At 48.0% G+C, this 23051-nt stretch overlaps 1 protein-coding gene across 2 annotated transcripts in view; it reads right to left on the reverse strand.

Moving 5' to 3' along the window:
* LOC129700057 (leucine-rich repeat-containing protein 74A-like) overlaps positions 1–18876 on the reverse strand; it is a 53025-nt gene extending 34149 nt beyond the window's left edge. For both annotated transcript variants that reach the window (XM_055640231.1, XM_055640232.1), the window contains exons 1-4: positions 17468–18876; positions 14104–14276; positions 10803–10910; positions 1003–1096 (exon numbers count right to left, since the gene is read on the reverse strand). In XM_055640231.1, coding sequence (XP_055496206.1) covers positions 1003–1096; positions 10803–10910; positions 14104–14276; positions 17468–17582 — 490 coding nt within the window. In that variant the 5' untranslated portion in view covers positions 17583–18876. The remainder of the gene's footprint in view (positions 1–1002; positions 1097–10802; positions 10911–14103; positions 14277–17467) is intronic.
* Positions 18877–23051: the final 4175 nt, after the last annotated feature.

Consider the following 23051-nt stretch of genomic DNA (forward strand, 5'->3'; position numbering starts at 1 on the left):
TTATTTATTCAAATCATTTGCTATGTCGCTCTTCAAGGGAGATGCTAAATGCATTTCGTTGTCTCTGTACTGTACACTGACAATGACAATTAAATTGAATCTGAATCTGAATCTGAATCAAAACTGCACATAATACTCCAGATGTGGTCTCACTAGGGCTCTGTACAACTGCAGAAGGACCTCATTGCTCCTATGCTCGGCTCCTCTTGTTATGAAGGCCGACATGCCATTTGTTTTCTTACGGAGTATTCTTGTGTACATTCTGTATGGAGTTTGTACATTCTCTCCCTGTGAACGCGTGGATTTTCTCCTTGTGCTCCGGTTTCCTCCCAAATCCCAAAGACGTGCAGAAGCTCATCCTCGCCCTTTGACAAGTCTTGTTTATGGTCCTGCTGGGGGTCCACACAGCCCCCTCCTCACCTGGCAAACCCAGATGGGGGAGACGGTTTAGTCGCCGACTAGCCGACCATGGAGCAGGTGGCGTGGGATTACATGGTACTCATGGTAGGGGGAACTACCCCCGACCTGACCTGAATGAATAACATTGAGTGAAAGATATAAAGTCCAGTAATGTCCAATTGTGTGAAAAATACACATCTTCTAGATGCGATGAGACACATCCTCAGTGATGGGATCTGGGGTCATCGGGTGTTTCGGGTCTCACAACATCACACACCCTCGCCCAGGCGACCCAGCCGGGGTTGATCAGGCCCCGACTTGCGTCCCAGCGGCAACCGCCATCTTAGTAACCATCTTAAACCATCTTAAGATCAGCCATCTTAGTAACCACTCTGCAGGGTTTGGGAGACTCCAGTGCGTGGAGGGACTGGGTTCTGTGGGGGGGGTGAGTCCAGGCCAGGCTCCTCCTGCGTCTCACCAGGTTCAAGGCCTGTGCGCTGCACTTCTTTCTCCTTCTCCGAGATAGCCCGAGGGCCCGTCAGTGAGGTATAAGGGAGGTCAGACAGCTCCCTGATTGGAAATTGGAGAACTTCGGCCCCTTACCTGCAAGTTTGATGCACTTCAGGGAAATGTTCAACGGAAGCATTTGGCACAAGACGTCAGCACCCTCTGTTCTCAGCTCATTGTTGGACAAGTTCTGTAACGGCAGGGATTAAAGAAGCAGAACATTAGAGTGCAGAGACTGCAGTGGAGAAAAGGGGGGGGGTAGACACTAAATGCTGGAGAAACTCAGCGGGTGAGGCAGGGGAGGGGGCGGCTGACATCGGTCTGAAGAAGGGTCTCAACCCGAAACGTCGCAAATTCCTTCTCTCCATAGATGCTGCCTCACCCGCTGAGTTTCTCCAGCATTTTGTGTCTACTTTTGATTTTACCAGCATCTGCAGTTCTTTCTTAAACAAGAGGGGTGTGGGGGGGGGAGGGCAGAAAACATTGACAACAGGTGTAACTAACTTAACCAGGCTGGGTAATGCAAGCATCTTAACATATTTTCCAATGGGACCAGTGAGGACAAACGTGTTGTGTAATATCCTTCACGACCACAGGAGGTCCCAAAACATTGCTTAACTCTGTGTCATTTTTGAAGGAAAGAACTGCAGATGCTGGTTTAAATCGAAGGTAGACACAAGATGCTGGAGTAACTCAGCGGGGCAAGCAGCATCTATGAAGAGAAGGGATGAAGAATGAATTCTGTGGCCTATTCAGACTGAAGAAGGGTCTCGACCCGAAACGTCACCCATTCGGATGGGCTTGTATACTCTGGAGTTTAGAAGCATGAGAGGAGATCTCATTGAAACATATAAGATTATTAAGGGTTTGGACACGGTAGAGGTCGGAAACATGTTCCCGATGTTGGGGGAGTCCAGAACCAGGGACCACAGTTTAAGAATAAGGGGTAAGCCATTTAGAACGGAGGTGAGGAAATACTTTTTCACACAGAGAGTTGTGAGTCTGTGGAATTCTCTGCCTCAGAGGGCGGTGGGGGCAGGTGCTCTGGATATTTTCAATAGAGAGCTAGATAGGGCTGTTAAAAATAGAGGAGTCAGGGGATATGGGGGAGAAGGCAGGAACGGGGTACTGATTGGGGATGATCAGCCACGATCACATTGAATGGCGGTGCTGGCTCAAAGGGCCGAATGACCTACTCCTGTACCTATTGTCTATTGTCTAACTAAGGGATAAATATTGGTCAACTCTCTGGAGATAACACTCCTGAATTGCTTTGTAATTGTGTCTGCCATATAACCATATAATCATATAACCATATAACAATTACAGCACGGAAACAGGCCATCTCGGCCCTACAAGTCCGTGCCGAACAAATTTTTTTCCCCCTTAGTCCCACCTGCCTGCACTCATAACATAACCCTCCATTCCCTTCTCATCCATATGCCTATTCAATTTATTTTTAAATGATACCAATGAACCACTCCTGAATTGCTTTGTAATCGTGTCTGGCATGTGGAATAACATATATAAATATTGGCTGGAGAGAAGGAATGGGTGATGTTTCGGGTCAAGACCCTTCTTCGGACTGACACAAAACATCACCCATTCCTTCTCTGCAGAGATGCTGACTGTCCCGCTGAGTTACTCCAGCATTTTGCGTCTACCTTCGGTGTAAACCAGCATCTGCGGTTTGCATCAACGCTAGGTTTGGGAACAGCTCTGCCTAAGACCTTAAGACATTGCAGAGAGTTGTAGATGTAGCCCAGTCCATCAGACCACACTCCCCACCATTGTAGATGTAGCCCAGTCCATCACACAGACCACACTCCCCACCATTGTAGATGTAGCCCAGTCCATCACACAGACCACACTCCCCACCATTGACTCCATCTACACTTCACGCTGCCTCGGGAAAGCAGCCAACATAATCAAAGACTTGTCCCTGTCCCACCCCGGTCATTCCTTCTTCTCCCCGCTCCCGTCCGGCAGAAGGTACAGAAGCTTGAAAGTGCGCACCACCAGACTCAGGAACAGCTTCTGTTATCAGGCTTCTGAACGGTCCTTCCATAAGCTAGGGTACTGTCTGATTCACCTCGACCCCATTGTGGACATTGGACTTTGTCGCTGATGAACAGATACATGTTTGTGCTGCATGACTTTATGACTCTCTTAGACTCCAATAAAGACAATGTGATTTTTTGGTAGAATCTGAGCAAAGAGTCTCCAAATAAATATAGGTCTGTGATTATTTGTGTGGGTCACCAGTACTATGGGGGGAGATGTCACTGAGAATTGGAAGCCAAATTGTACCTTGGAAGGATTACAAACATGTAAAAATATATAGCGTTCTTGCCCAGATTACATTACAACTTTAACGTACCGAATAGTGAAAGGCTTGGATAGAGTGGATGTGGAGAGGATGTTTCCACTAGTGGGAGAGTCTAGGACCAGAGGGCACAGCCTCAGAATTAAAGGACGTTCCCTTAGGAAGGAGATGAGGAGGAACTTTAGTCAGACAGTGGTGAATCTGTGGAATTCTTGGCCTCCACGGAGGGCTGTGGAAGCCAAGTCAATGGATATATTTAAGGCAGAGATAGATAGATAGGTTCTTGATTAGTGCGGGTGTCAGGGTTTATGGGGAGAAGGCAGGAGAATGGAGTTAGCAGGGAGATATAGATCAGCCATGATTGACTGGCGGAGTAGAGGCTGGCGGAGTAGAGACTGGCGGAGTAGACGTGATGGGCTGAATTTCTACTTCCTACACCTTAAATCCAGGCACATCACTTATTTTTTCATCTGCGTTTAATTCGATCAATGTTCCTATTATCATTGGCTTGATATTTTCAGTATTATTCTGTTCCAAAGTGGAAACAGAAGAGAGGGGAGAGACGCAGTGTTAAAGGAGGAAGAATAATCACCTTGGGCAGTTCTACATTTTATTCATTCCAATTTATTTTCCCTGCACCTATCCGATTTCACCAGATTCAATTTGTTCACCGGCATTAAGCGGCCACATTTATTCGTTTACAGAGAAACCAAAACAAAGAAACAAACAGGGGCATTGTATCAAAACCAGACAAAGTCCCCAGGGTAGTCAAGAGCAAAGATCCTACAGCGAGCAAGATAGTCAACTCGACGAAAAAGACGTAGTACAGTCATGGGCAGATTCATGGGTAATTTAAGACCCCATTTCTGTAACCGGCTTCCGTCTCCGCACCAAAGATCCCATAGGATACTAGTGCGGAGACGGAAGCCGGTTACGGAAACATCCTCGTAAAAATAAAAGTTATTTGGTAAAATTCTTCTCCTCATTTTCAGAATTTTAATTTATTAACACAAACTGTTCCCCCGCAACGTTGCTTACACTGTGAGTCGGGTCAGGTCGGGTCGGATCGGATCGGGTTACTGAAATGGATGGGTCAAGACCCGTTCTTGAAAATGGATGAAATGCTACTGTCCGCCCCACGTGGTCTATCCGCTCCAAGAGTGTTGAATCAACGTGGCCTTTGGGACACTCTGTCTTAAGTCCCATTTGCATTTAGTAGGTTCTTCACCACACTCCCCACCATTGGTGGTCTATCTTGCTCCGCTATAGGATCGATTGGTCAAGATTGTAGTTTAATCACAGACCACATCAGTGTGTACTGAGACGGACAAGCAGTTTCCATTTAATCAAAGACTTTTAAATCCAGGTCACCACACCTTGTTTTCATTTCATCTACCGATGACGGACAGAAGTTTCCAGAACTTGAAAGCAGCACAACGGGACTTTAAACACAGTGCACATGGTTAATATATTATAAACAGTAATTCAAGAAATTAATAAGCACAATTTTAGTGCAAAAAAAACCCACCCAAAGCCCTTAATGCAACCAAAGAGAGGCTGTGGAAATGCAAGATGTCTCCAATGACTTATCAACTGCTACAGATGCAACATAGAAAGCATACTGTCGGGGTTTGGGAACAGCTCTGCCCAAGACCACAAGAAATGACAGAGAGTTGCAGATGTAGCCCAGTCATGGGGTGGGAGGTTGCAACTGTCGAGCTATGCTTGTAATAAGGCTCGTACGACGACGTAAACAGAGTATACCTTTAATCTGTACAATAACAGCAGCAACTGCAACAGCCTCGTGTAAGCCCAGGCCTCTCTCTCCAACTGCCCCCACCCTGGGTTCCAGACACATCCGGTTACTGGAGCCTGGCTTCTGGCAGGGTCCTAGTGCCCCTCTGCTCAGCCTTACACTATTATTGCATAATACCACATCTCCCTTTCTTTGAGAACAAAGGGTGGACTACCTTTGTCTCTGCAGGTCTTAAGGGGTTTATTCTGCCCTATTGCTGGAAGACCTGTCCCTGATCTAAGCATGCAAAATAGAAATAAAATAACTTACACGTTACCATACTGTGAACTATTCTTTCAGGTTTCAGGTAAATGTAACAGGTTTACAGAACATTTTCACATCACATTTCACTCTCTCTTTTTCTTTATTGTAGAAAACAGATCAATAAATCACAAATCAAGTCTCTTCGGCTTTCTAACCTCTCTCCCACACCTTGTCCGCACAGTCTCTGTGGTGGGGCCCTCTCCGCTGGGTGATGCTGTCACTGGTGGAGCTGGCTCTGGTGGAGCTGGCTCTGGTGGAGCTGGCTCTTCTCCCACCGGTGGCTCATCCGCGTCGACTACCTCACTGTTGGTCTGCAGCGGCACCAAGTGCTGCCGGTTCCTCCTCAGTGTGCCCTGAGGCACCTGGACGATATAAGAGCGAGGTGCATTGTGTGTAGATAGCACTTTGCCCTGGACTCGTGCATCGGTGATCCACACATCCTCCCCAGGTATTAGTGGCTCCAGATTTCTCGCTCCGTGCCTCTTGTCAAAGGATCTTGCGTCGTTCCACCTCTTCTCCCTTTCTTTGGCCCCCAGCGCGTTGTAGTCAGGCAAAACTGGATTCAGCAGGGTTGGAAGGGCAGGAACTGTAGTGCGGAGGCGGCGCCCCATCAACAGCTCGGCCGGGCTATAGCCGTTCCGTAGAGGGGTTGCTCTGTAGGCCAGCAATGCAAGATATGGGTCTGACGCCTTTGTTAGCAGGTTTTTCACGGTTTAGGTCTCTGTCTAGCTGTAGCTTTTCGGACAATGAGACGTTTCTCAGCCCAACCACTAACCTGTCGCGGATCAGCTCGTTCTGTAACTGTCCATAGTTGCAGTGTTCGGCTAATCCGTATAGAGCAGTGATGAAGGAATCCACCATTTCTCCTGGCAGTTGCACACGCTGATTGAACTTGGCTCTTTCATAGATAACATTCTTTTTAGGCACAAAAAATGCATCAAAGCCTGCCTTGACATCCGTGTACACCCTCCTCTCATCTGCAGTTAGCGTTAGCCCCTTTAGCACATCATCTGCTTCATCGCCCATGCAATACACTAACGTGTTCACCTGGTTTTCTGCCGACGTCGCGTTTAAATTGCTTGCAAGCCTGAAGCGGTCGAATCTCCTGATCCAACGCTCCCATTCTTGAGGCTTGGTAAAATCGAATGGCTCTGGAGGTTGTATTGTGAACGTAGCAGTGGGTGTAAGTTGCGCCATATCTGCCAGCTCGTCTCCTATTTCCCGCCAAAACGATACACCGTCCTCTTCTTCTTTATTTATTTTCTTGCTTACAAGTCTCCCAGTTCTGGCACCATGTCGAGTTATGCTTGTAATAAGGCTCGTACGACGACGTAAACAGAGTATACCTTTAATCTGTACAATAACAGCAGCAACTGCAACAGCCTCGTGTAAGCCCAGGCCTCTCTCTCCAACTGCCCACACCCTGGGTTCCAGACACATCCGGTTACTGGAGCCTGGCTTCTGGCAGGGTCCTAGTGCCCCTCTGCTCAGCCTTACACTATTATTGCATAATACCACAGCAACCTTCACGTGGTCCACCCTGTTTCAACGAATGCAACCAACCTGGCGTGAGCAAACGGAATATCAAACAGAACAAGTTGTCTTACAACTTTAGGCTGTGCATGCCATACGCAAGACAAAGAAGCCCAGTCCATTGACTCCAACTTCACGCTGCCTCAGAAAAGCAGACAACATAATCAAAGACTTGTCCCACCCCCGGTCATTCCTTCTCCTCCCCGCTCCCGTCCGGCAAAAGGTACAAAACCCACACCACCAGACTCAGGAACAGCTTCTTCCCCTCTGTCATCAGGCTTCTGAACGGCCCTTGCACAAGTTTCCATATATAGTGGTGTAGAAAGGAGCTGCAGATGCTGGTTTTCTACCGAAGACACAAAGTGCTGGAGAACTCAGCGGGTCAGACAACATCTCTAAGATACTGTTGACTCACTGAGTAACTCCAGCACTTTGTGTCTATCTATGTACAGTAGTATCTGTAGTCAAGTCAAGTCACTTTTATTTCTATAGCACATTTAAAAAACAACTCTCGTTGGCCAAAGTGCTTTACATTGGTGGAGGTACTAACGTTATACAACATTGGTTCATAGATTAAGTACATACATAAATACATACATATAGCCCTCCCTCAGAGGACATCAAGAAAGGCTTGAGAGTAAAGATGAGTTTTAAGTCTCGACTTAAAGGAGTCGATGGAGGGGGCAGTTCTGATGGGAAGAGGGATGCTGTTCCACAGTCTAGGAGCTGCAACCGCAAAGGCGCGGTCGCCCCTGAGCTTATGCCTAGACCGCGGGATGTTCAGTAACCCCAAGTCGGCCGATCTGAGGGACCTGGAGGTGGTGTGGTGGGTAAACAGACTTTTGATGTAGGAGGGGCAAACCCCGTTAAGGGCTTTGTAAACATAAAGGAGGATCTTGACATTTATTTGCTCAGGGAGCCAGTGGAGAGAGGCCAGAATCGGGGTAATGTGGTCCCTTTTTCGAGTGTCCGTCAGGAGTCTCGCTGCGGCGTTTTGGACCAGTTGCAGGCAGGACAGGGAAGATTGGCTGATGCCAGTGTAGAGGGAGTTGCAGTAAACTAGGCGGGAGGAGATACATGTAGTATAACAATATCTGATTTGATTTAATAAACAGACAGGTACATGGATAGGACAGGTTTGGAGGGATATGGACCAAACGCGGTCAGGTGGGTCTAGTGTAGCTGGGATATGTTGGCCGGTGTGGGCAAGTTGGGCCAAAGGGCCTGTTTCCACACTGTATCACTCTATGACTCTATGATTGAATAGCAAAAACCTTAACCTAAACGTAGAGTTTCATAGTTAAGGTCAGTGCAGCATTCAAGAGCCAGACAGTGTTTGGGAAGAAGCTGCCTTGAGCTTGATGGTCATGGTCTACAGGCTCCTATATATTCGTCCCGATAGTGGGAACAAAGTACTTACCTAAGCTAGTATTAGATTTGATCAACTGTTCTTGCCTTGGGAAAAAAATTATAAAAATGCAGATACTGAAAATCTGAGCATCAAAAGAAAAAATATGGACACACTCAGCAGGTCAGTTTAGTTTAGTTTAAGAAAGAACTGCAGATGCTGGAAAAATCGAAGGTAGACAAAAAATGCTGGAGAAACTCAGCGGGTGAGGCAGCATCTATGAAGCGAAGGTATAGGTGAAGTTTCGGGTCGAGACCCTTCTTCAGACTGATGTGGGGATGGTGGGGGCGGAAAGAAGAAAGGAAGAGGCGGAGACAGTGGGCTGTGGGAGAGCTGGGAGGGGAGGGGAAGGAGGGAGAAAGTAAGGACTACCTGAAATTGGAGAAGTCAATGTTCATACCACTGGGGTGTAAACTACCCAAGCAAAATATGAGGTGCTGCTCCTCCAATTTGCGGTGGGACTCACACTGGCCATGGAGGAGGCCCAGGACAGAAAGATCGGATTCGGAATGGGAGGGGGAGTTTAAGTAGCTTAGTTAACTGTAATTTAGTTTAGTTTAGAGATACAGTGCGGAAACAGGCCATTTGGCCCACCAAGTCTGTGCCGACCAGCGTTCCCCACACATTAATACTATCCTACACCCACACTAGGGACAATTTTACACTTATACCAGGTATACAAACCCAAGCCAATCAACCTACAAACCTGCACGTCTTTGGAGTGTGGGAGGAAACCGAAGATCTCGGAGAAAATCCACGCTGTCATGGGGAGAACGTGCAAACTCCATAGAGACAGCACCCGCGGTCGGGATCAAACCCGCGTCCCCGGTGCTGTAAGGCAGCAACTCTACCGCTGCGCCTCCGTGGAAAGTGAAACAGATTTGGGGCCTAGATGACAGGGTTTCCAGTAGAGCTCTTGCCACACTGAACTAGAGACCCTAATTCTACTGGGCCCATTGATCCTTGACATCTATGGCAACAATTTAGATGAGAATGTACATGGTTAGATAGTTTGCAGATGACACTAAAACTGGTGGTATCACAACCCGTGAACAAGGTTAATCAAGAATTACAGAGGGACCTAGAAACATAGAAACATAGAAAATAGGTGCAGGAGGAGGCCATTCGGCCCTTCGAGCCAGCACCGCCATTCATTGTGATCATGGCTGATCGTCCCCAATCAATAACCCGTGCCTGCCTTCTCCCCATATCCCTTGATTCCACTAGCCCCAAGAGCTCTATCTAACTCTCTCTTAAATCCATCCAGTGATTTGGCCTCCACTGCCCCCTGTGGCAGGGAATTCCACAAATTCACAACTCTCTGGGTGAAAACGTTTTTTTTCTCACCTCAGTCTTAAATGACCTCCCCTTTATTCTAAGACTGTGGCCCCTGGTTCTGGACTGGCCCAACATTGGGAACATTTTTCCTGCATCTAGCTTGTCCAGTCCTTTTATAATTTGACATGTTTCTCTAAGATTCCCCCTCATCCTTCATCAGTTGTGAATTCGATGGAAGAATGGCTAATGGGGTTTGATTCAGATAAGTAAGAGGAGTTGCATCTTTGGAAGTCAAACTCGGGCAGGACCATCACAGTGTACAGTGGGGACCTGGGGAGAGCTGTAGAGCAGAAGGAACTAGTAGTATAAGTACATCGTTTCCTGAAAGTGGCAGGAAACAAGCAGACAGAGAAGTGAAAAAGGCATTTGATATGTTGAAAAAGGAACTGCAGATTCTGGAAAAATCAAAGGTAGATACAAATGCTGGAGAAACTCAGCGGGTGAGGCAGCATCTTTGATGTCTGCATCTGCGCAGCAAATCTAAACCAAAAAAGGTGTGTAAAATCATGAGGGGAATAGATGGGGTAGAGGCACAGAGTCTAAACAAACAGCTCCAGTGGTTCCCTTGTGAACCATTGATTGACAGTCCTGGTGAACCCTCGTGAAGCACTAACTGAGCGGTCCTTGTGCAAGTGTGAATATCGATCAGCTGGCCGGCCCATGTGAACTTGTGAACTGATCAGCGACCAACATTGGCACCTTCAAGGAACACTGATCATTAGCTCCGACACAGAGCAGGTTGGGCTGAGGCAGACTTCAGGCAACTGAACCATCCTTCACCAACTAAAGAGTGGTCTGTGGAATTCTCTGTCTCAGAGGCCGGTTCTCTGGATACTTTCAAGAGAGAGCTAGATAAGGTTCTTACAGATGGCAGAGTCCGAAGATATGGGGAGAAGGCAGGAACGGGGTACTGATTGCGGATGATCAGCCATGATCACATTGAATGGCGATGCTGGCTCGAAGGGCCGAATGGCCTATTCCTGCACCTATTGTCCATTGTCTATTGTCCCATCTACCTCATTGGAGACCCTTGGAATACCTTTAATCGGACTTTACTGGACTTTACCTTGCGCTAAATGTTATTCCCTTTTCCCCTGTATCTGTACACTGTGGACGGCTCGATTGTAATCGTGTATTGTCTTCCCGCTGACTGGTTAGCGCGCAACAAAAGCTTGTCATTGTGCCTCCGGTACACGTGACAATAAACTAAACTCAACTCAAAGAGGTATTACCAGAGTCTGGATGAAGCAGTTCTCGGCTAACATCTCCATCAAGTACCGCACTCCCTCTGCATCAATCCCATCGTATTCCAGGTCTAGGATGGTCACCACTGTATTAGTCTGCGGAATATCAAAGACAGTGTTTACTGTGTTTCTCTCTCTGCATCTCCAACTGGTACGGCACACAAACAGGCCCTTCAGCCCACAATGTCTGCGCTGAACACGACGGCAAGATGAACTAATGTCCTCTGCCTGCACGTGATCCATATCCCTCCATTCCCTGTATATCCATGTGCCCGTCCAAAAGCCTCACCTACACCACTGTTGCCTCTGCCTCCACCACCACCCCCGGCAGCACCTTCCAGGCACCCACCGCCCTCTGTGTAAAAAAGATTTGCCCCCGCGCATCTCCTTTCAACTTTGCCCCTTACGAGAGGCATAGATCGGGATGGTTGTCTCCAGAATGGAAAAAAAATCAATGACTAGAGGGCGTAGCTTTCAGCTGAGAGGGGCAAAGTTTAAAGGAGATGTGCGGGCAAGTTATTTTACACAGATAGTGGTGGGTGCCTGGAACGCACGGCCAGGGGTGATGCTGGAGGCAGATACGAGTGTTGTATTTGAAGTCTCATTACTGGAGATGGATTTGTTTAAGAGACTTTTAGAAAGGCACTAGAAACATGAAGGGAGTAGAGGGATATAGATAAGGTACGAGTCTAACATAGGTGGCCCTGATGTTCTAGAATGAGTTTTGGGCCAGGGACGTCATAAGGCCTTAAGGAATAGGAGTAGAATTAGGCCATTCGGCCCAACAAGTCTACTCCACCATTCAATCATCATGGCTGATCTATCTCTCCCTCCTAATCACATTCTCCTGCCTTCTCCCCATAGCCTCTGACACCCGTACTAATCAAGAATCTATCAATCTCTGCCTTAAAAATATCCACTGACTTGGCCTCCACAGCCTTTTGTGGCAAAGAAATCCACAGATTCACCACCCTCTGACTAAATAAATTTCTCATCATCTCCTTCCTAAAAGAACGTCCTTTGATTCTGAGACTGTGACCTCTAGTCCGAGACTCATCCGCTCTGATCCTAGACTCTCCCACTAGTGGAAACATCCTCTCCATATCCACTCTATCCAGGCCTTTCACTATTCTGTAGGTTTCAATGGGGATCCCCCTCATCCTTCTAAACCCCAGCGAGTACAGGCCCAGTGCCGGGAAATGCTCATCGTAGGTTAACGTACTCATTCCTGGGATCGTTCTTGTAAAAAACCTCCTCTGGACCCTCCTCTCCAGAGCCAGCGCACCCTTCTTCAGATATGGTGCCCAAAATTGCTCACAATATGTCTGCTTGGGACCTGTTGCCACGGTAAGCAAACTGCAGCGGATCAGGACCGGCTGGGAGGCAGGATGTAACGTGCACCATCACCGGCCTCTCGAAGCACTTCATGATGGTGGATGTCTGTCTGAGCCACTGGACTGCAGTCGTTAAGATACGCTACCTTACATGTCACTGGGTGATAGTGGTCTTCCTGAAGCAGGTGGGGACCTCAGAATGGAGCAGTGAGAGGAACTGATTAGTAGACACTAGACTTTAGAGATACAAGGTGGAAACAGGCCCTTCGGCCCACCGAGTCCACACTGCCCGGCGATCTCCTTACACTTTCCCTCTCCAACACACACTAGGGGCAATTTACAATTTTATCATAGTCACAAACCTGCGCAACTTTGGGGTGTGGGAGGTAAACGAAGCACCTGGAGAAAACCCACGCGGTCACGGGGAGAACGTGCAAACTCCGCACAGACAGCAACCGTAGTCAGGCAATGACTACGATATCCAATGAGACACCGAGTGTGACTTTACTGGTTGTACACCTCGTTGTCACCTTCCCCTCAGCCACCAATCATCCATTCTACGTTTACATTGATCTTCGACCCCTTTTGATCTCTTGTTTTCACGCCTTACCCTACCATGATGTCGCCCTTCTCCTCCGACTATCCGTCTGAAGAAGGGTCTCCACCCCGAACCATCACCCATTCCTTCTCTCCAGACATGCTGCCCGTCCCGCTGAGTTACTGCAGCATTTTGTGTCTGTCCCAGATTCAGTACAGAACGCCGCAGGAGATACCTTTTCCCTGTTGCGATCAAACTATACAACTCCTCCCCCTTCTGTCGTGGGGTAAACTGATGACCCTTCCCAACCCCACCTCCCCCCCCTTCCCAATCTTTGCACATCCCGGATGAAGGGCAGGTCACGGTGGCGCAGCGGTAGAGTTGCTGCTTTACAGCAAAATGCAGCGCCAGTGACCCGGGTTCGATCCCGACTATGGGTGCTGTCTGTACGGAGTTTGCATGTTCCCCCCGTGACCTGTGACGGTTTTCTCCGAGATCTTCGGTTTCTTCCCACACTCCAAAGACGTGCAGGTATGTAGGTTAATTGGCTTGGTAAACGTAAAGAATTGTCCAGTATTGAGTGGTGCTCTACCTAGAGCTTTTCAGCGTACTACCTCCAGATCCAGATCCAGAACGGAATCAAGGGATATGTGGAAAAAGCAGGAACGGGGTACTGATTGGGGATGATCAGCCATAATCATATTGAATGGCAGCGTTGGCTCGAAGGGCTGAGTGGCCTACTCCTGCTCCTAGTTTCTATGTTTCTATCCCCAATCCTTGCCACTGGTCACTTTAATTTCAATAGACAATAGACAATAGGTGCAGGAGTAGGCCATTCGGCCCTTCGAGCCAGCACCACCATTCAATGTGATCATGGCTGATCATCCCCAATCAGTACCCCGTTCCTGCCTTCTCCCCATATCCCCTTACTCTGCTATTTTTAAGAGCCCTATCTAGCTCTCTCTTGAATTCCACAGACTCACCACTCTCTGTGAGAAAAAATGTTTCCTCATCTCCGTTCTAAATGGCTTACTCCTTATTCTTAAACTGTGGCCCCTGGTTCTGGACTCCCCCAACATCGGGAGCATGTTTCTTGCATCTAGTGTGTCCAAACCTTTAACAATCTTATATGTTTCAATAAGATCCCCTCTCAACCTTCTAAACTCCAGAGTGTACAAGCCCAGCCGCTCCATTCTCTCAGCATATGACAGTCCCGCCATCCCGGGAATTAACCTTGTAAACCCACGCTGCGCTCCCCCAATAGCAAGAATGTCCTTCCTCAAATTAGGGGCCCAAGATTTCATCTCTTGTGTTTTTTACGACTGTCGGCAGACCAATGTCCCTCCTGGGGGTAAATAAAGTTCTATCGTATCGCATCTTGTGTGTAAACCAGCCACTGTCGTTCCTTCCTACTCACCACGAGGGAGATGGAGAGGGCCTTCAGGGCTTTGGCTGATATGCAGCGATAGTTCAGGTTGAGTCGGACATCTTTGTAGTGCCGAAGGAAGTAAGACATAGGGCTGACTCCAACCTCCTCGCACGCCTTGCGGTATATCTGCTCCTCGCTCTGGCTCTCTCCCGAGGATTTCACTTTTTTTCAGAGACGGGAGATTGAAAAACATGTTGATTATTGATCGAAAGTAACAAGAGCAGGAAATATGGACAGGTGTGTGTAGGGAGGAACTGAAGATGCTGGTGTAAACTCGTCAGACACAGAAAGCTGCGATCCAGATCCTGCTGCAATCGTTCACAACCATCTTCACTATCTGCAAAACCACTAAGGAGGACACAAACAATCTTCCTTTGTGTACCAGTGGCGTAAGGATCTGGGGTGATGGAGGAACTGAAGGAAATCCACATTAGGCAGGAAATGGTGTTGGGTAGACTGATGGGACTGAAGGCTGATAAATCCCCAGGGTCTGCTGGTCTGCATCCCAGGGTACTTAAGGAAGTGGCTCAAGAAATCGTGGACGCATAGGTGATAATTTTCCAATGTTCTATAAATTCAGGATCAGTTCCTGTGGATTGGAGGGTAGCTAATGTTATCCCACTTGTTAAGAAAGGCGGGAGAGAGAAAACAGGGAATTATAGACCAGTTAGCCTGACATCGGTGGTGGGGAAGATGCTGGAGTCAATTATAAAAGATGAAATAGCGGCACATTTGGATAGCAGTAACTGGATCAGTCCGAGTCAGCATGGATTTACGAAGGGGAAATCATGTTTGACTAATCTTCTGGAATATTTTGAGGATGTAACTTGGAAAATGGACAAGGGAGAGCCAGTGGATGTAGTGTACCTGGACTTTCAGAAAGCATTTGATAAGGTCCCACATAGGAGATTAGTGGGCAAAATTAGGGCACATGGTATTGGGGGTAGAGTGCTGACATGGATAGAGAAGTGGTTGGCAGACAGGAAACAAAGAGTAGGGATTAACTGGTCCCTTTCAGAATGGCAGGCAGTGACTAGTGGGGTACTGCAAGGCTCGGTGCTGGGACTGCAGCTATTTACAATATACATCAATGATTTAGATGAAAGGATTCAAAGTAACATTAGCAAATTTGCAAGATGACACAAAGCTGGGTGGCAGTGTGAACTGTGAGGAGGATGCTATGAGAATGCAGGGTGACTTGGACAGGTTGGGTGAATGGGCAGATGCATGGCAGATGAAGTTTAATGTAGATAAATGTGAGGTTATCCACTTTGGTAGCAAAAACAGGAAGGCAGATTACTATATAAATGGCGTCAAGTTGGGAAAAGGGGAAGTACAACGGGATCTGGGGGTACTTGTACATCAGTCTATGAAAGTAAGCATGCAGGTACAGCAGGCAGTGAAGAAAGCGAATGGCATGTTCACCTTAACAAGAGTAGTAGGAGCAAAGAGGTCTTTCTGCAGTTGTACAGGGCCCTAGTGAGACCACACCTGGAATATTGTGAGCAGTTTTGGTCCCCTAATTTTCTTGGTATTGAGGGAGTGCAGCGTAGGTTTACAAGGTTAATTCCTGGGATGGCGGGACTGTCAAATGCTGAGAGAATGGAGTGGTATAATCTGGAGTGGCTTGTATAATCTGGAGTTTAGAAGGATGAGAGCGAATCTTATTGAAACATATAAGATTATTAAGGGTTTGGACACGCTAGAGGCAGGAAACATGTTCCCGATGTTGAGGGAGTCAAGAACCAGGGGCCACTGTTTAAGAATAAGGGGTCGGCCATTTATAACGGAGACGAGGAAACACTTTTTCTCACAGAGAGTGGTGAGTCTGTGGAATTCTCTGCCTCAGAGGGTGGTGGAGGCCGGTTCTCTGGATACTTTCAAGAGAGAGCTAGATAGGGCTCTTAAACATAGCGGAGTCATGGGGATATGCGGAGAAGACAGGAACGGGGTACTGATTGTGGATGATCAGCCATGATCACATTGAATGGCGGTGCTGGCTCGAAGGGCCGAATGACCTACTCCTGCACCTATTGTCTATTGTCTATTGTCACTCACTTTTGTATCATCAGCAACCTTGCTAATCTTGCCCTGTATGTTCTCATCCAAATCAGTCAAGACCCTTCTTCAGACTGCGAGTGCAGGTAGCGGGGAACGAGAGATATAGATGGTACTTAGGACAAATGGAAGATATGCAGAAAGCATCAAGGAAATGTGGAGCCCACAATGGTCCATTGTTGGCTGTGGGGCAGGTGATAACGAGTTAATGCAGACAGTGGAACTCAACAGGGCGACAATGAAACTAGTACAATGACTAGGGTGCGGGAGGGACAGAGAGAGGGGATGCAAGAGTTACTTGAAGTTAGAGAAATCAATACTCATATGTCGTGTAAGCTGCCCAAGTGAAATATGGGGTGCTGTTCCTCCAATTTAGGTTTGGCCTCACTCGGACAATGGAGGAGGTCCAGGACACACATGGTGTATCATGGGTGGGAATGGGAAGAGGAGTTAATGTGTTTGGCAACCGGGAGATCGAGTCGTTTAATTTAGAGGCACAGCTTGGCTGGCCCTGGATGCCCCATTACAGGTAAGGACGTGAGGGTTTAGGAAAGGGGTTCAAAAGTGGTTCCGCAGATCGCTGCCTGGATTAGAGGGTTTCAGCTACAGGGAGAGAGGTTGGACCAAACTAGAGACGTTCGAGATTAGAGATGCAGCGCAGAAACAGGCCCGTCTGCCCACCGGCTCCACGCCGATCATCGATCACCCGTTCATACTAGTTCTATGTCCTACACACACGCAGCAATCTACAGAGGGCCAAGTAACCTACAAACCCACACATGCTTGGAATGTGGGAGGCTTGTTTACACACTGTGTGACTGCATGACCAGGAGGACGTTGAGGCAGGTGACACCATCATGTGTAAGGGACATCTGGACAGGTACATGGCCAGGACAGGTTTAGATGGATGTGGGCCAAACGCGGGTAGGTGGGACTAGCAGTGCTGGGGCATGTCATGGTCGGCATGGGTAAGTTAATAGACAATAGACAATAGGTGCAGGAGTAGGCCATTTGGCCCTTCGAGCTAGCACCACCATTCAATGTGATCATGGCTGATCATCCCCAATCAGTACCCCGTTCCTGCCTTCTCCCCATATCCCCTGACTCCACTATCTTTAAGAGCCCTATCCAGATCTCTCTTGAAAGTATCCAGAGATCCGGCCTCCACCGCCCTCTGAGGCAGAGGATTCCACATAATTGCAACTCTCTGTGTGAAATTGGGCCGAAGGTCCCGTTGCCTCGCTGAAGTGACTATCCTGCACGGCTGGTAAAGATAAAGTAAGGACGTTCTCACCGTCAATCTCCACGTCAGTGTCAAAGTCGTCTTCGCTGGTCCTTTCCAAGATCCTGTCCATGGGCTCATCGCAGAGGGACTCGATGCTATCCACGGCGTACACTAGGGAACTCATCTGGCTGGAAACGCTGTGAGTGCTGAAGGCCAACTGAGGGAAAGGCAAGGGTCAAAGAGTACTAGAGTGATACAGTGTGGAAACAGGCCCTTCGTCCCGACTCACCCACACCGGCCAACATGTCCCACCTGCCTGCGCTTGGTCCATATCCCTCCAAACCTGCCCTATCCATGTACCCATCCAACATTGGAATAGTCCCAGCCTCAGCTACCTCCTCTGGCAGCTTGTTCCATACACCCACCACCCTTTGTGTGAAAAAGATACCCCTCGGATTCCTATTAAATCTTTTCCCCTTCACCTTGAACCTATGTCCTCTGGTCCTTTATTCCCCGACTCTGGGCAAGAGACTCTGTGTGTCTACCCGATCTATTCCTCTCATGATTTTGTACACCTCTATAAGATCACCCCTCATCCTCCTGCGCTCCATGGAATAGAGACCCAGCCTACTCAACCTCTCCCGACAGCTCACACCCTCTAGTCCTGGCAACATCCTCGTAATTCTTTTCTGAACCCTTTCAAGCTTGACAATATCTTTCCTACAACATGGTGCCCAGTACTGAACACAATATTCTAAATGCAGTCTCACTAACTTATACAACTGCAACATGACCTCCCAACCTCTATACTCAATACTCAAACTGTTGAAGGTCAAAGTGAGCTGGCTATGTGGAAGAAGGGTCTCGACCTGAAAGGTCACCCATCCTATCCTTGACCCGCTTAGTTATTCCAGCACTTTGTGTCTATCTGGGGTGTGTCGACTCAACACACTCTTCCCTGCCACTGAATGGCCACTATGCAGGGCCCAATCTACTCAGTTCCATCCAAGACCGCAAGAAATCACAGAGAATTGAGTGCAGTATTGAGTATAGAAGTTGGGAGGTCATGTTGCAGTTGTATCAGACGTTGGTGAGGTCGCATTTAGAATATTGTGTTCACTTCTGGGCACCGTGTTATAGGAAAGATATTGTTAAGCTGGAAAGGATACAGAGACGATTTACAAGGATGTTGCCAGGACTAGAGGGTGTGAGCTATAGGGAGAGGTTGAGTAGGCCGGGACATGAACAGGCCTTTCAGCCCATAATGTTAATGCTGAATATGATGCCGGTAGAGTCGCTGCCTCACACGCTTGCAGCGCCGGAGATCCGGGTTCGATTCCGACTACGGGTGCTGTCTGTACGGAGTTTGTACGTTCTCCCCGTGACCTGCGTGTGTTTTCCCCGAGATCTTCGGTTTCCTCCCACACTCCAAAGACGTGCAGGTCTGTAGGTTAATTGGCTTGGTGCATGTGTAAATTGTTCCCAGCGTGTGTAGAATAGTGTTGGTGCACGGGGATCGCTAGTCGGTGCGGACTTGGTGGGCCGAAGGGCCTGTTTCCGCGCTGTGTCTCTAAACTAAACCATCGCATGTGCTTTCTCCAGGTGCTTCGGTTTTTGTAGGTTAATTGGCTTTGGTAAAAATTGTAAATTGTCCCTAGTGTGTGTAGGATAGGGGTAGCGTGCAGGGTGATCGCTGGTCGGCGTGGACCCCGTGGGCTGAAGGGCCTGTTTCTACGCTGCATCTCTGAACTAAAGTTACAATCAGATCAGCCATCATCATATGAAATGGTGGGGCTGGCTGGAAGGGCCAAATGGTCCACTCCTCTTCATTAGTATGTTTGTACATTTTATCCATGTCCTCCGATTACTGCTCTCTGAACAGATAAAGATCTGTTTTAAAGTTGTCTCACAAGCTATCGAACTCGCAGTTAGAAGCCTGCCTCTGACAAGTTGCTTGGCAGTGTGCACAAACCTCTCAGGTCTGTTAATTAGGTTTTAATCTACCGTCTTGTCCACTGATACTGTTATCCTATAGTTACACACACCAGGCCCTTTGACCAGTTGTAACTGTATCTCTTATTCTATATAAAAGCCACCTTGGAATCATAGGATCAATAACACAACATAGAAGAGATTAGTTTGGTTTGGTTTAGTTTAGTTTAGAGATACAGCGCAGAAACAGGCCCTTGGGCCCACCGAGTCCGCGCCGACCAGCGATCCCCGCACACGAACATTATCCTACACCCACTAGGGACAATTTACAATTATACCAAGTCAATTAACCCACAAACCTGTACGTCTTTGGAGTGTGGGATGAAACCGGGGCAACTGGAGAAAATCCAAGCAGGTCACAGGGAGAAAGTACAAACTCCGTACAGGCAGCACCCGTTGTCAGGAACGAACCCGGGTCTCTGGCGCTGTGAGGCAGGAACTCTACCGCTGCGCCACCGTGCTGCCTGAAACTAAACTAAGCTTAGTTTAGTTTAGTTTATTGTCATGTGCAGTGAGGTACAGAGGAAAGCTTTTAGTTGCATGCTATCAAGTCAGCGGAAAGACTGTACATGAATACAATCAGGCCGTCCACAGTGTACAGATACAGGGTAAAGGGAATAACATTTAGTGCAAGATAAAGTCCAGTAAAGGTCTATTAAAGACAGTCCAAGAGTATCCAATGAGGTAGATGGTAGGCCATTTAAGAATAAGGGGTCGGCCATTTAAAACGGAGACGAGGAAACACATTTTCTTACAGAGAGTTGTGAGTCTGTGGAAGTCTCTGCCTCAGAGGGCGGTGGAGGCCGGTTCTCTGGATGCTTTCAAGAGAGAGCTAGATAGGGCTTTTAAAGATAGCGGATGTTGCATTTTCCTACATATTGCTCTATATTTCCAGAACCTTGCAGGAAATGTGCTATCATTTACATCTGTCTGCCTTGCATACAGATACCTGAGCTCGCTTCATTTAAAATACATTTAATAACACAAAGTGCTGGAGTAACTCAGAGGGCCAAGCAGTATCTCCGGAGAACATGAATAGATGACGTATCGAGTTGGAATAGTCCTCCTTCTCATTAATTACAACATTTGAGAGTCGTAGATATGGCAGACAGTCAGAACCTTTATCCCAGGGTGGAAATAGACAATAGACAATAGGTGCAGGAGTAGGCCATTCGGCCTTTCGAGCCAGCACCGGCATTCAACGTGATCATGGCTGATCATCCCCAACCAGTACCCCGTTCCTGCCTTCTCCCCATATCCCCTTACTCCGCTATCTTTAAGAGCCCTATCTAGGTCTCTATTGAAAGTATCCAGAGAACCGGCCTCCACTGCCCTCTGAGGCAGAGAATTCCACAGACTCACAATGTCAAAGACCAAAGGTCACAGCTTCAAGGTGAAAGGGGCAAAGTTTAAAGGAGATGGGTGGAATGTTTTTCCAGGGGTGGTGGTGGAGGCAGATATGATAGTGGTGTTTAAGAGGCACATGGATATGCTTGGAATGGAGGGATATGGATCACGTGCAGGCAGAGGAGACTAGTTTAACTTGGCGTCATGTACGGCACGGACATTGCGGGCCGAAGGGCCTGTTCCTGTGCTGTACGTTCTCGCTTCTATGTTCTATATGTGGACTGAGTCAAGGGAACTCCAGGGATGGAGAGGATGGTTCCACTGGTGGGAGAGTCTGGGACCAGAGGCCACAGCATCAGAATAAAAAGACGTAGCTTTAGGAAGGAGTTGAGGAGGAATTTCTCGCATCAGAGGGTGGTGATTCTGTGGGATTTATCGCCACAGACGACCGAAGGGCCTGGCCCTGTGCTGTACATGCTAGGTTCTAAGTTCTATGAGTGGACAATGTAGGTGGGAAGGAGGTGGGAAGAACTTAATAAGCGACTCCCCGACTGCAAGCAACGTTCTACCCCCCCCCCCCCACGTGCGAGATGATTCAAGTCAAGTCAAGTCAAGTTTATTTGTCACATACACATACAAGATGTGCAGTGAAATTAAAAGTGGCAATGCTCGCGGACTTTGTGCAAAAAGACAAACAAACTACAAACAGAATGGAACAGAATCACATATTACATATTTGTGGGAGGAAAGAAAAAGGAAAAAAAAACAGCAATTTAAAAAAAAAACACAGAAGGAAAAAAAGTCAGAGTTTACCATAAAGCTGCGGATGGCAAATCTTCACACTGGGTCACCAGTTGCTTGCAGGTGGCTTGATCCCACTGTGCGGCTGGTCCATGCTTGCAAACGAGTCACACTCCTCAGTTAATCTGCTGAAATACGTCGCCTGCTTCCACCGTTCAGGCAACCAAGTTCCTGAGCTTCAGGGTAAAGCCTGCACTGGCGTGCGGGTGTGTAACTGACACTCAAGTGTCTCACTGTCAGCTGATACCCAGCGCTCAGCTCCTGCAGCTCCCATCCTGCGCATCATTAGCACGACAAAGTAACTCGTCCTTCTCTCCCTCGTTAGGGGCAGCAAGGTGGCACCACACCAATAGACAATAGATGCAGGAGTAGGCCATTCGGCCCTTCGAGCCAGCACCGCCGTTCAATGTGATCATGGGGTGGGAGATTGCAACCTTCACATGGTCCGTCCTGTTTCGACGAATGCAATCCACCCGGTGTGCACAATCAAATAAGATCAAGTAGAACAAGTTGTCCTACAACTTTAGGCTGTGCACGCCATACGCAAGAAGAAAAAGAAGAAGTTGGCTGATCATCCCCAATCAGTACCCCGTTCCTGCTTTCTCCCCATATCCCCTGACCCTGCTATCTTTAAGAGCCCTATCTAGCTCTCTCTTGAAAGTATCCAGATAACCGGCCTCCACCGCCCTCTGAGGCAGAGAATTCCACAGACTCACCACTCTCTGTGAGAAAAAGTGTTTCCTCGTCTCCGTTCTAAATGGCTTACTCCTTATTCTTAAACTGTGGCTCCTGGTTCTGGACTCCCCCAACATCGGGAACACGTTTCCTGCCTCTAGCGTGTCCAAGCCCTGAACAATCTTATATGTTTCAATGCGATACCCTCTCATCCTTCTAAACTCCAGTGTGTACAAGCCCAGCTGCTCTATTCTCTCAGCATATGACAGTCCCGCCATCCCAGGAATTAACCTTGTCGACTGGGTTGATCTCAAGGTGAGATATGCTTCAGTAGCAGGACACTCCCCTTAACCCCATGACGTCACGTGACAGCCCTCGTAACCACCGACGAGGGTTCGACCGCGAGTGGTCTGATTATCAGCAGACGCCACAGCCTGTCCATTCCCTCCTCAGATGCTGCCTGACCTGCGGAGTTCCTCCAGCACTTTGCTTTTTTTGTTCATGATAGCAGCATGTGCAGTTCTTGGAATCTCTGTGGTTGCTCCAGCCTACATTTCTGTTTACTTCTGCTTACTTTACTTTAGAGGTACAGTGCGGAAACAGGCCCTTCGGCCCATTGAGTTCATGCTGACCAGCGATCCCCCCCCGTACACTAGCACTATCCTACACACCAGGGACAATTTACTTTTATTTAACCTACAAACCTGTACGTCTTTGGAGTGTGGGAGGAAACCGGAGCACCCGGAGAAAACCCACGCGGTCACAGGGAAAACGTATAAACTCAATAAAGACGGCATCCGAAGTCAGGATTGAACCTGGGGCTCTGGATCTGTTCAAG

This window comes from Leucoraja erinacea, chromosome 9, assembly GCF_028641065.1.
Source record: "Leucoraja erinacea ecotype New England chromosome 9, Leri_hhj_1, whole genome shotgun sequence".
Classification (NCBI taxonomy): Eukaryota; Metazoa; Chordata; class Chondrichthyes; order Rajiformes; family Rajidae; genus Leucoraja; species Leucoraja erinaceus.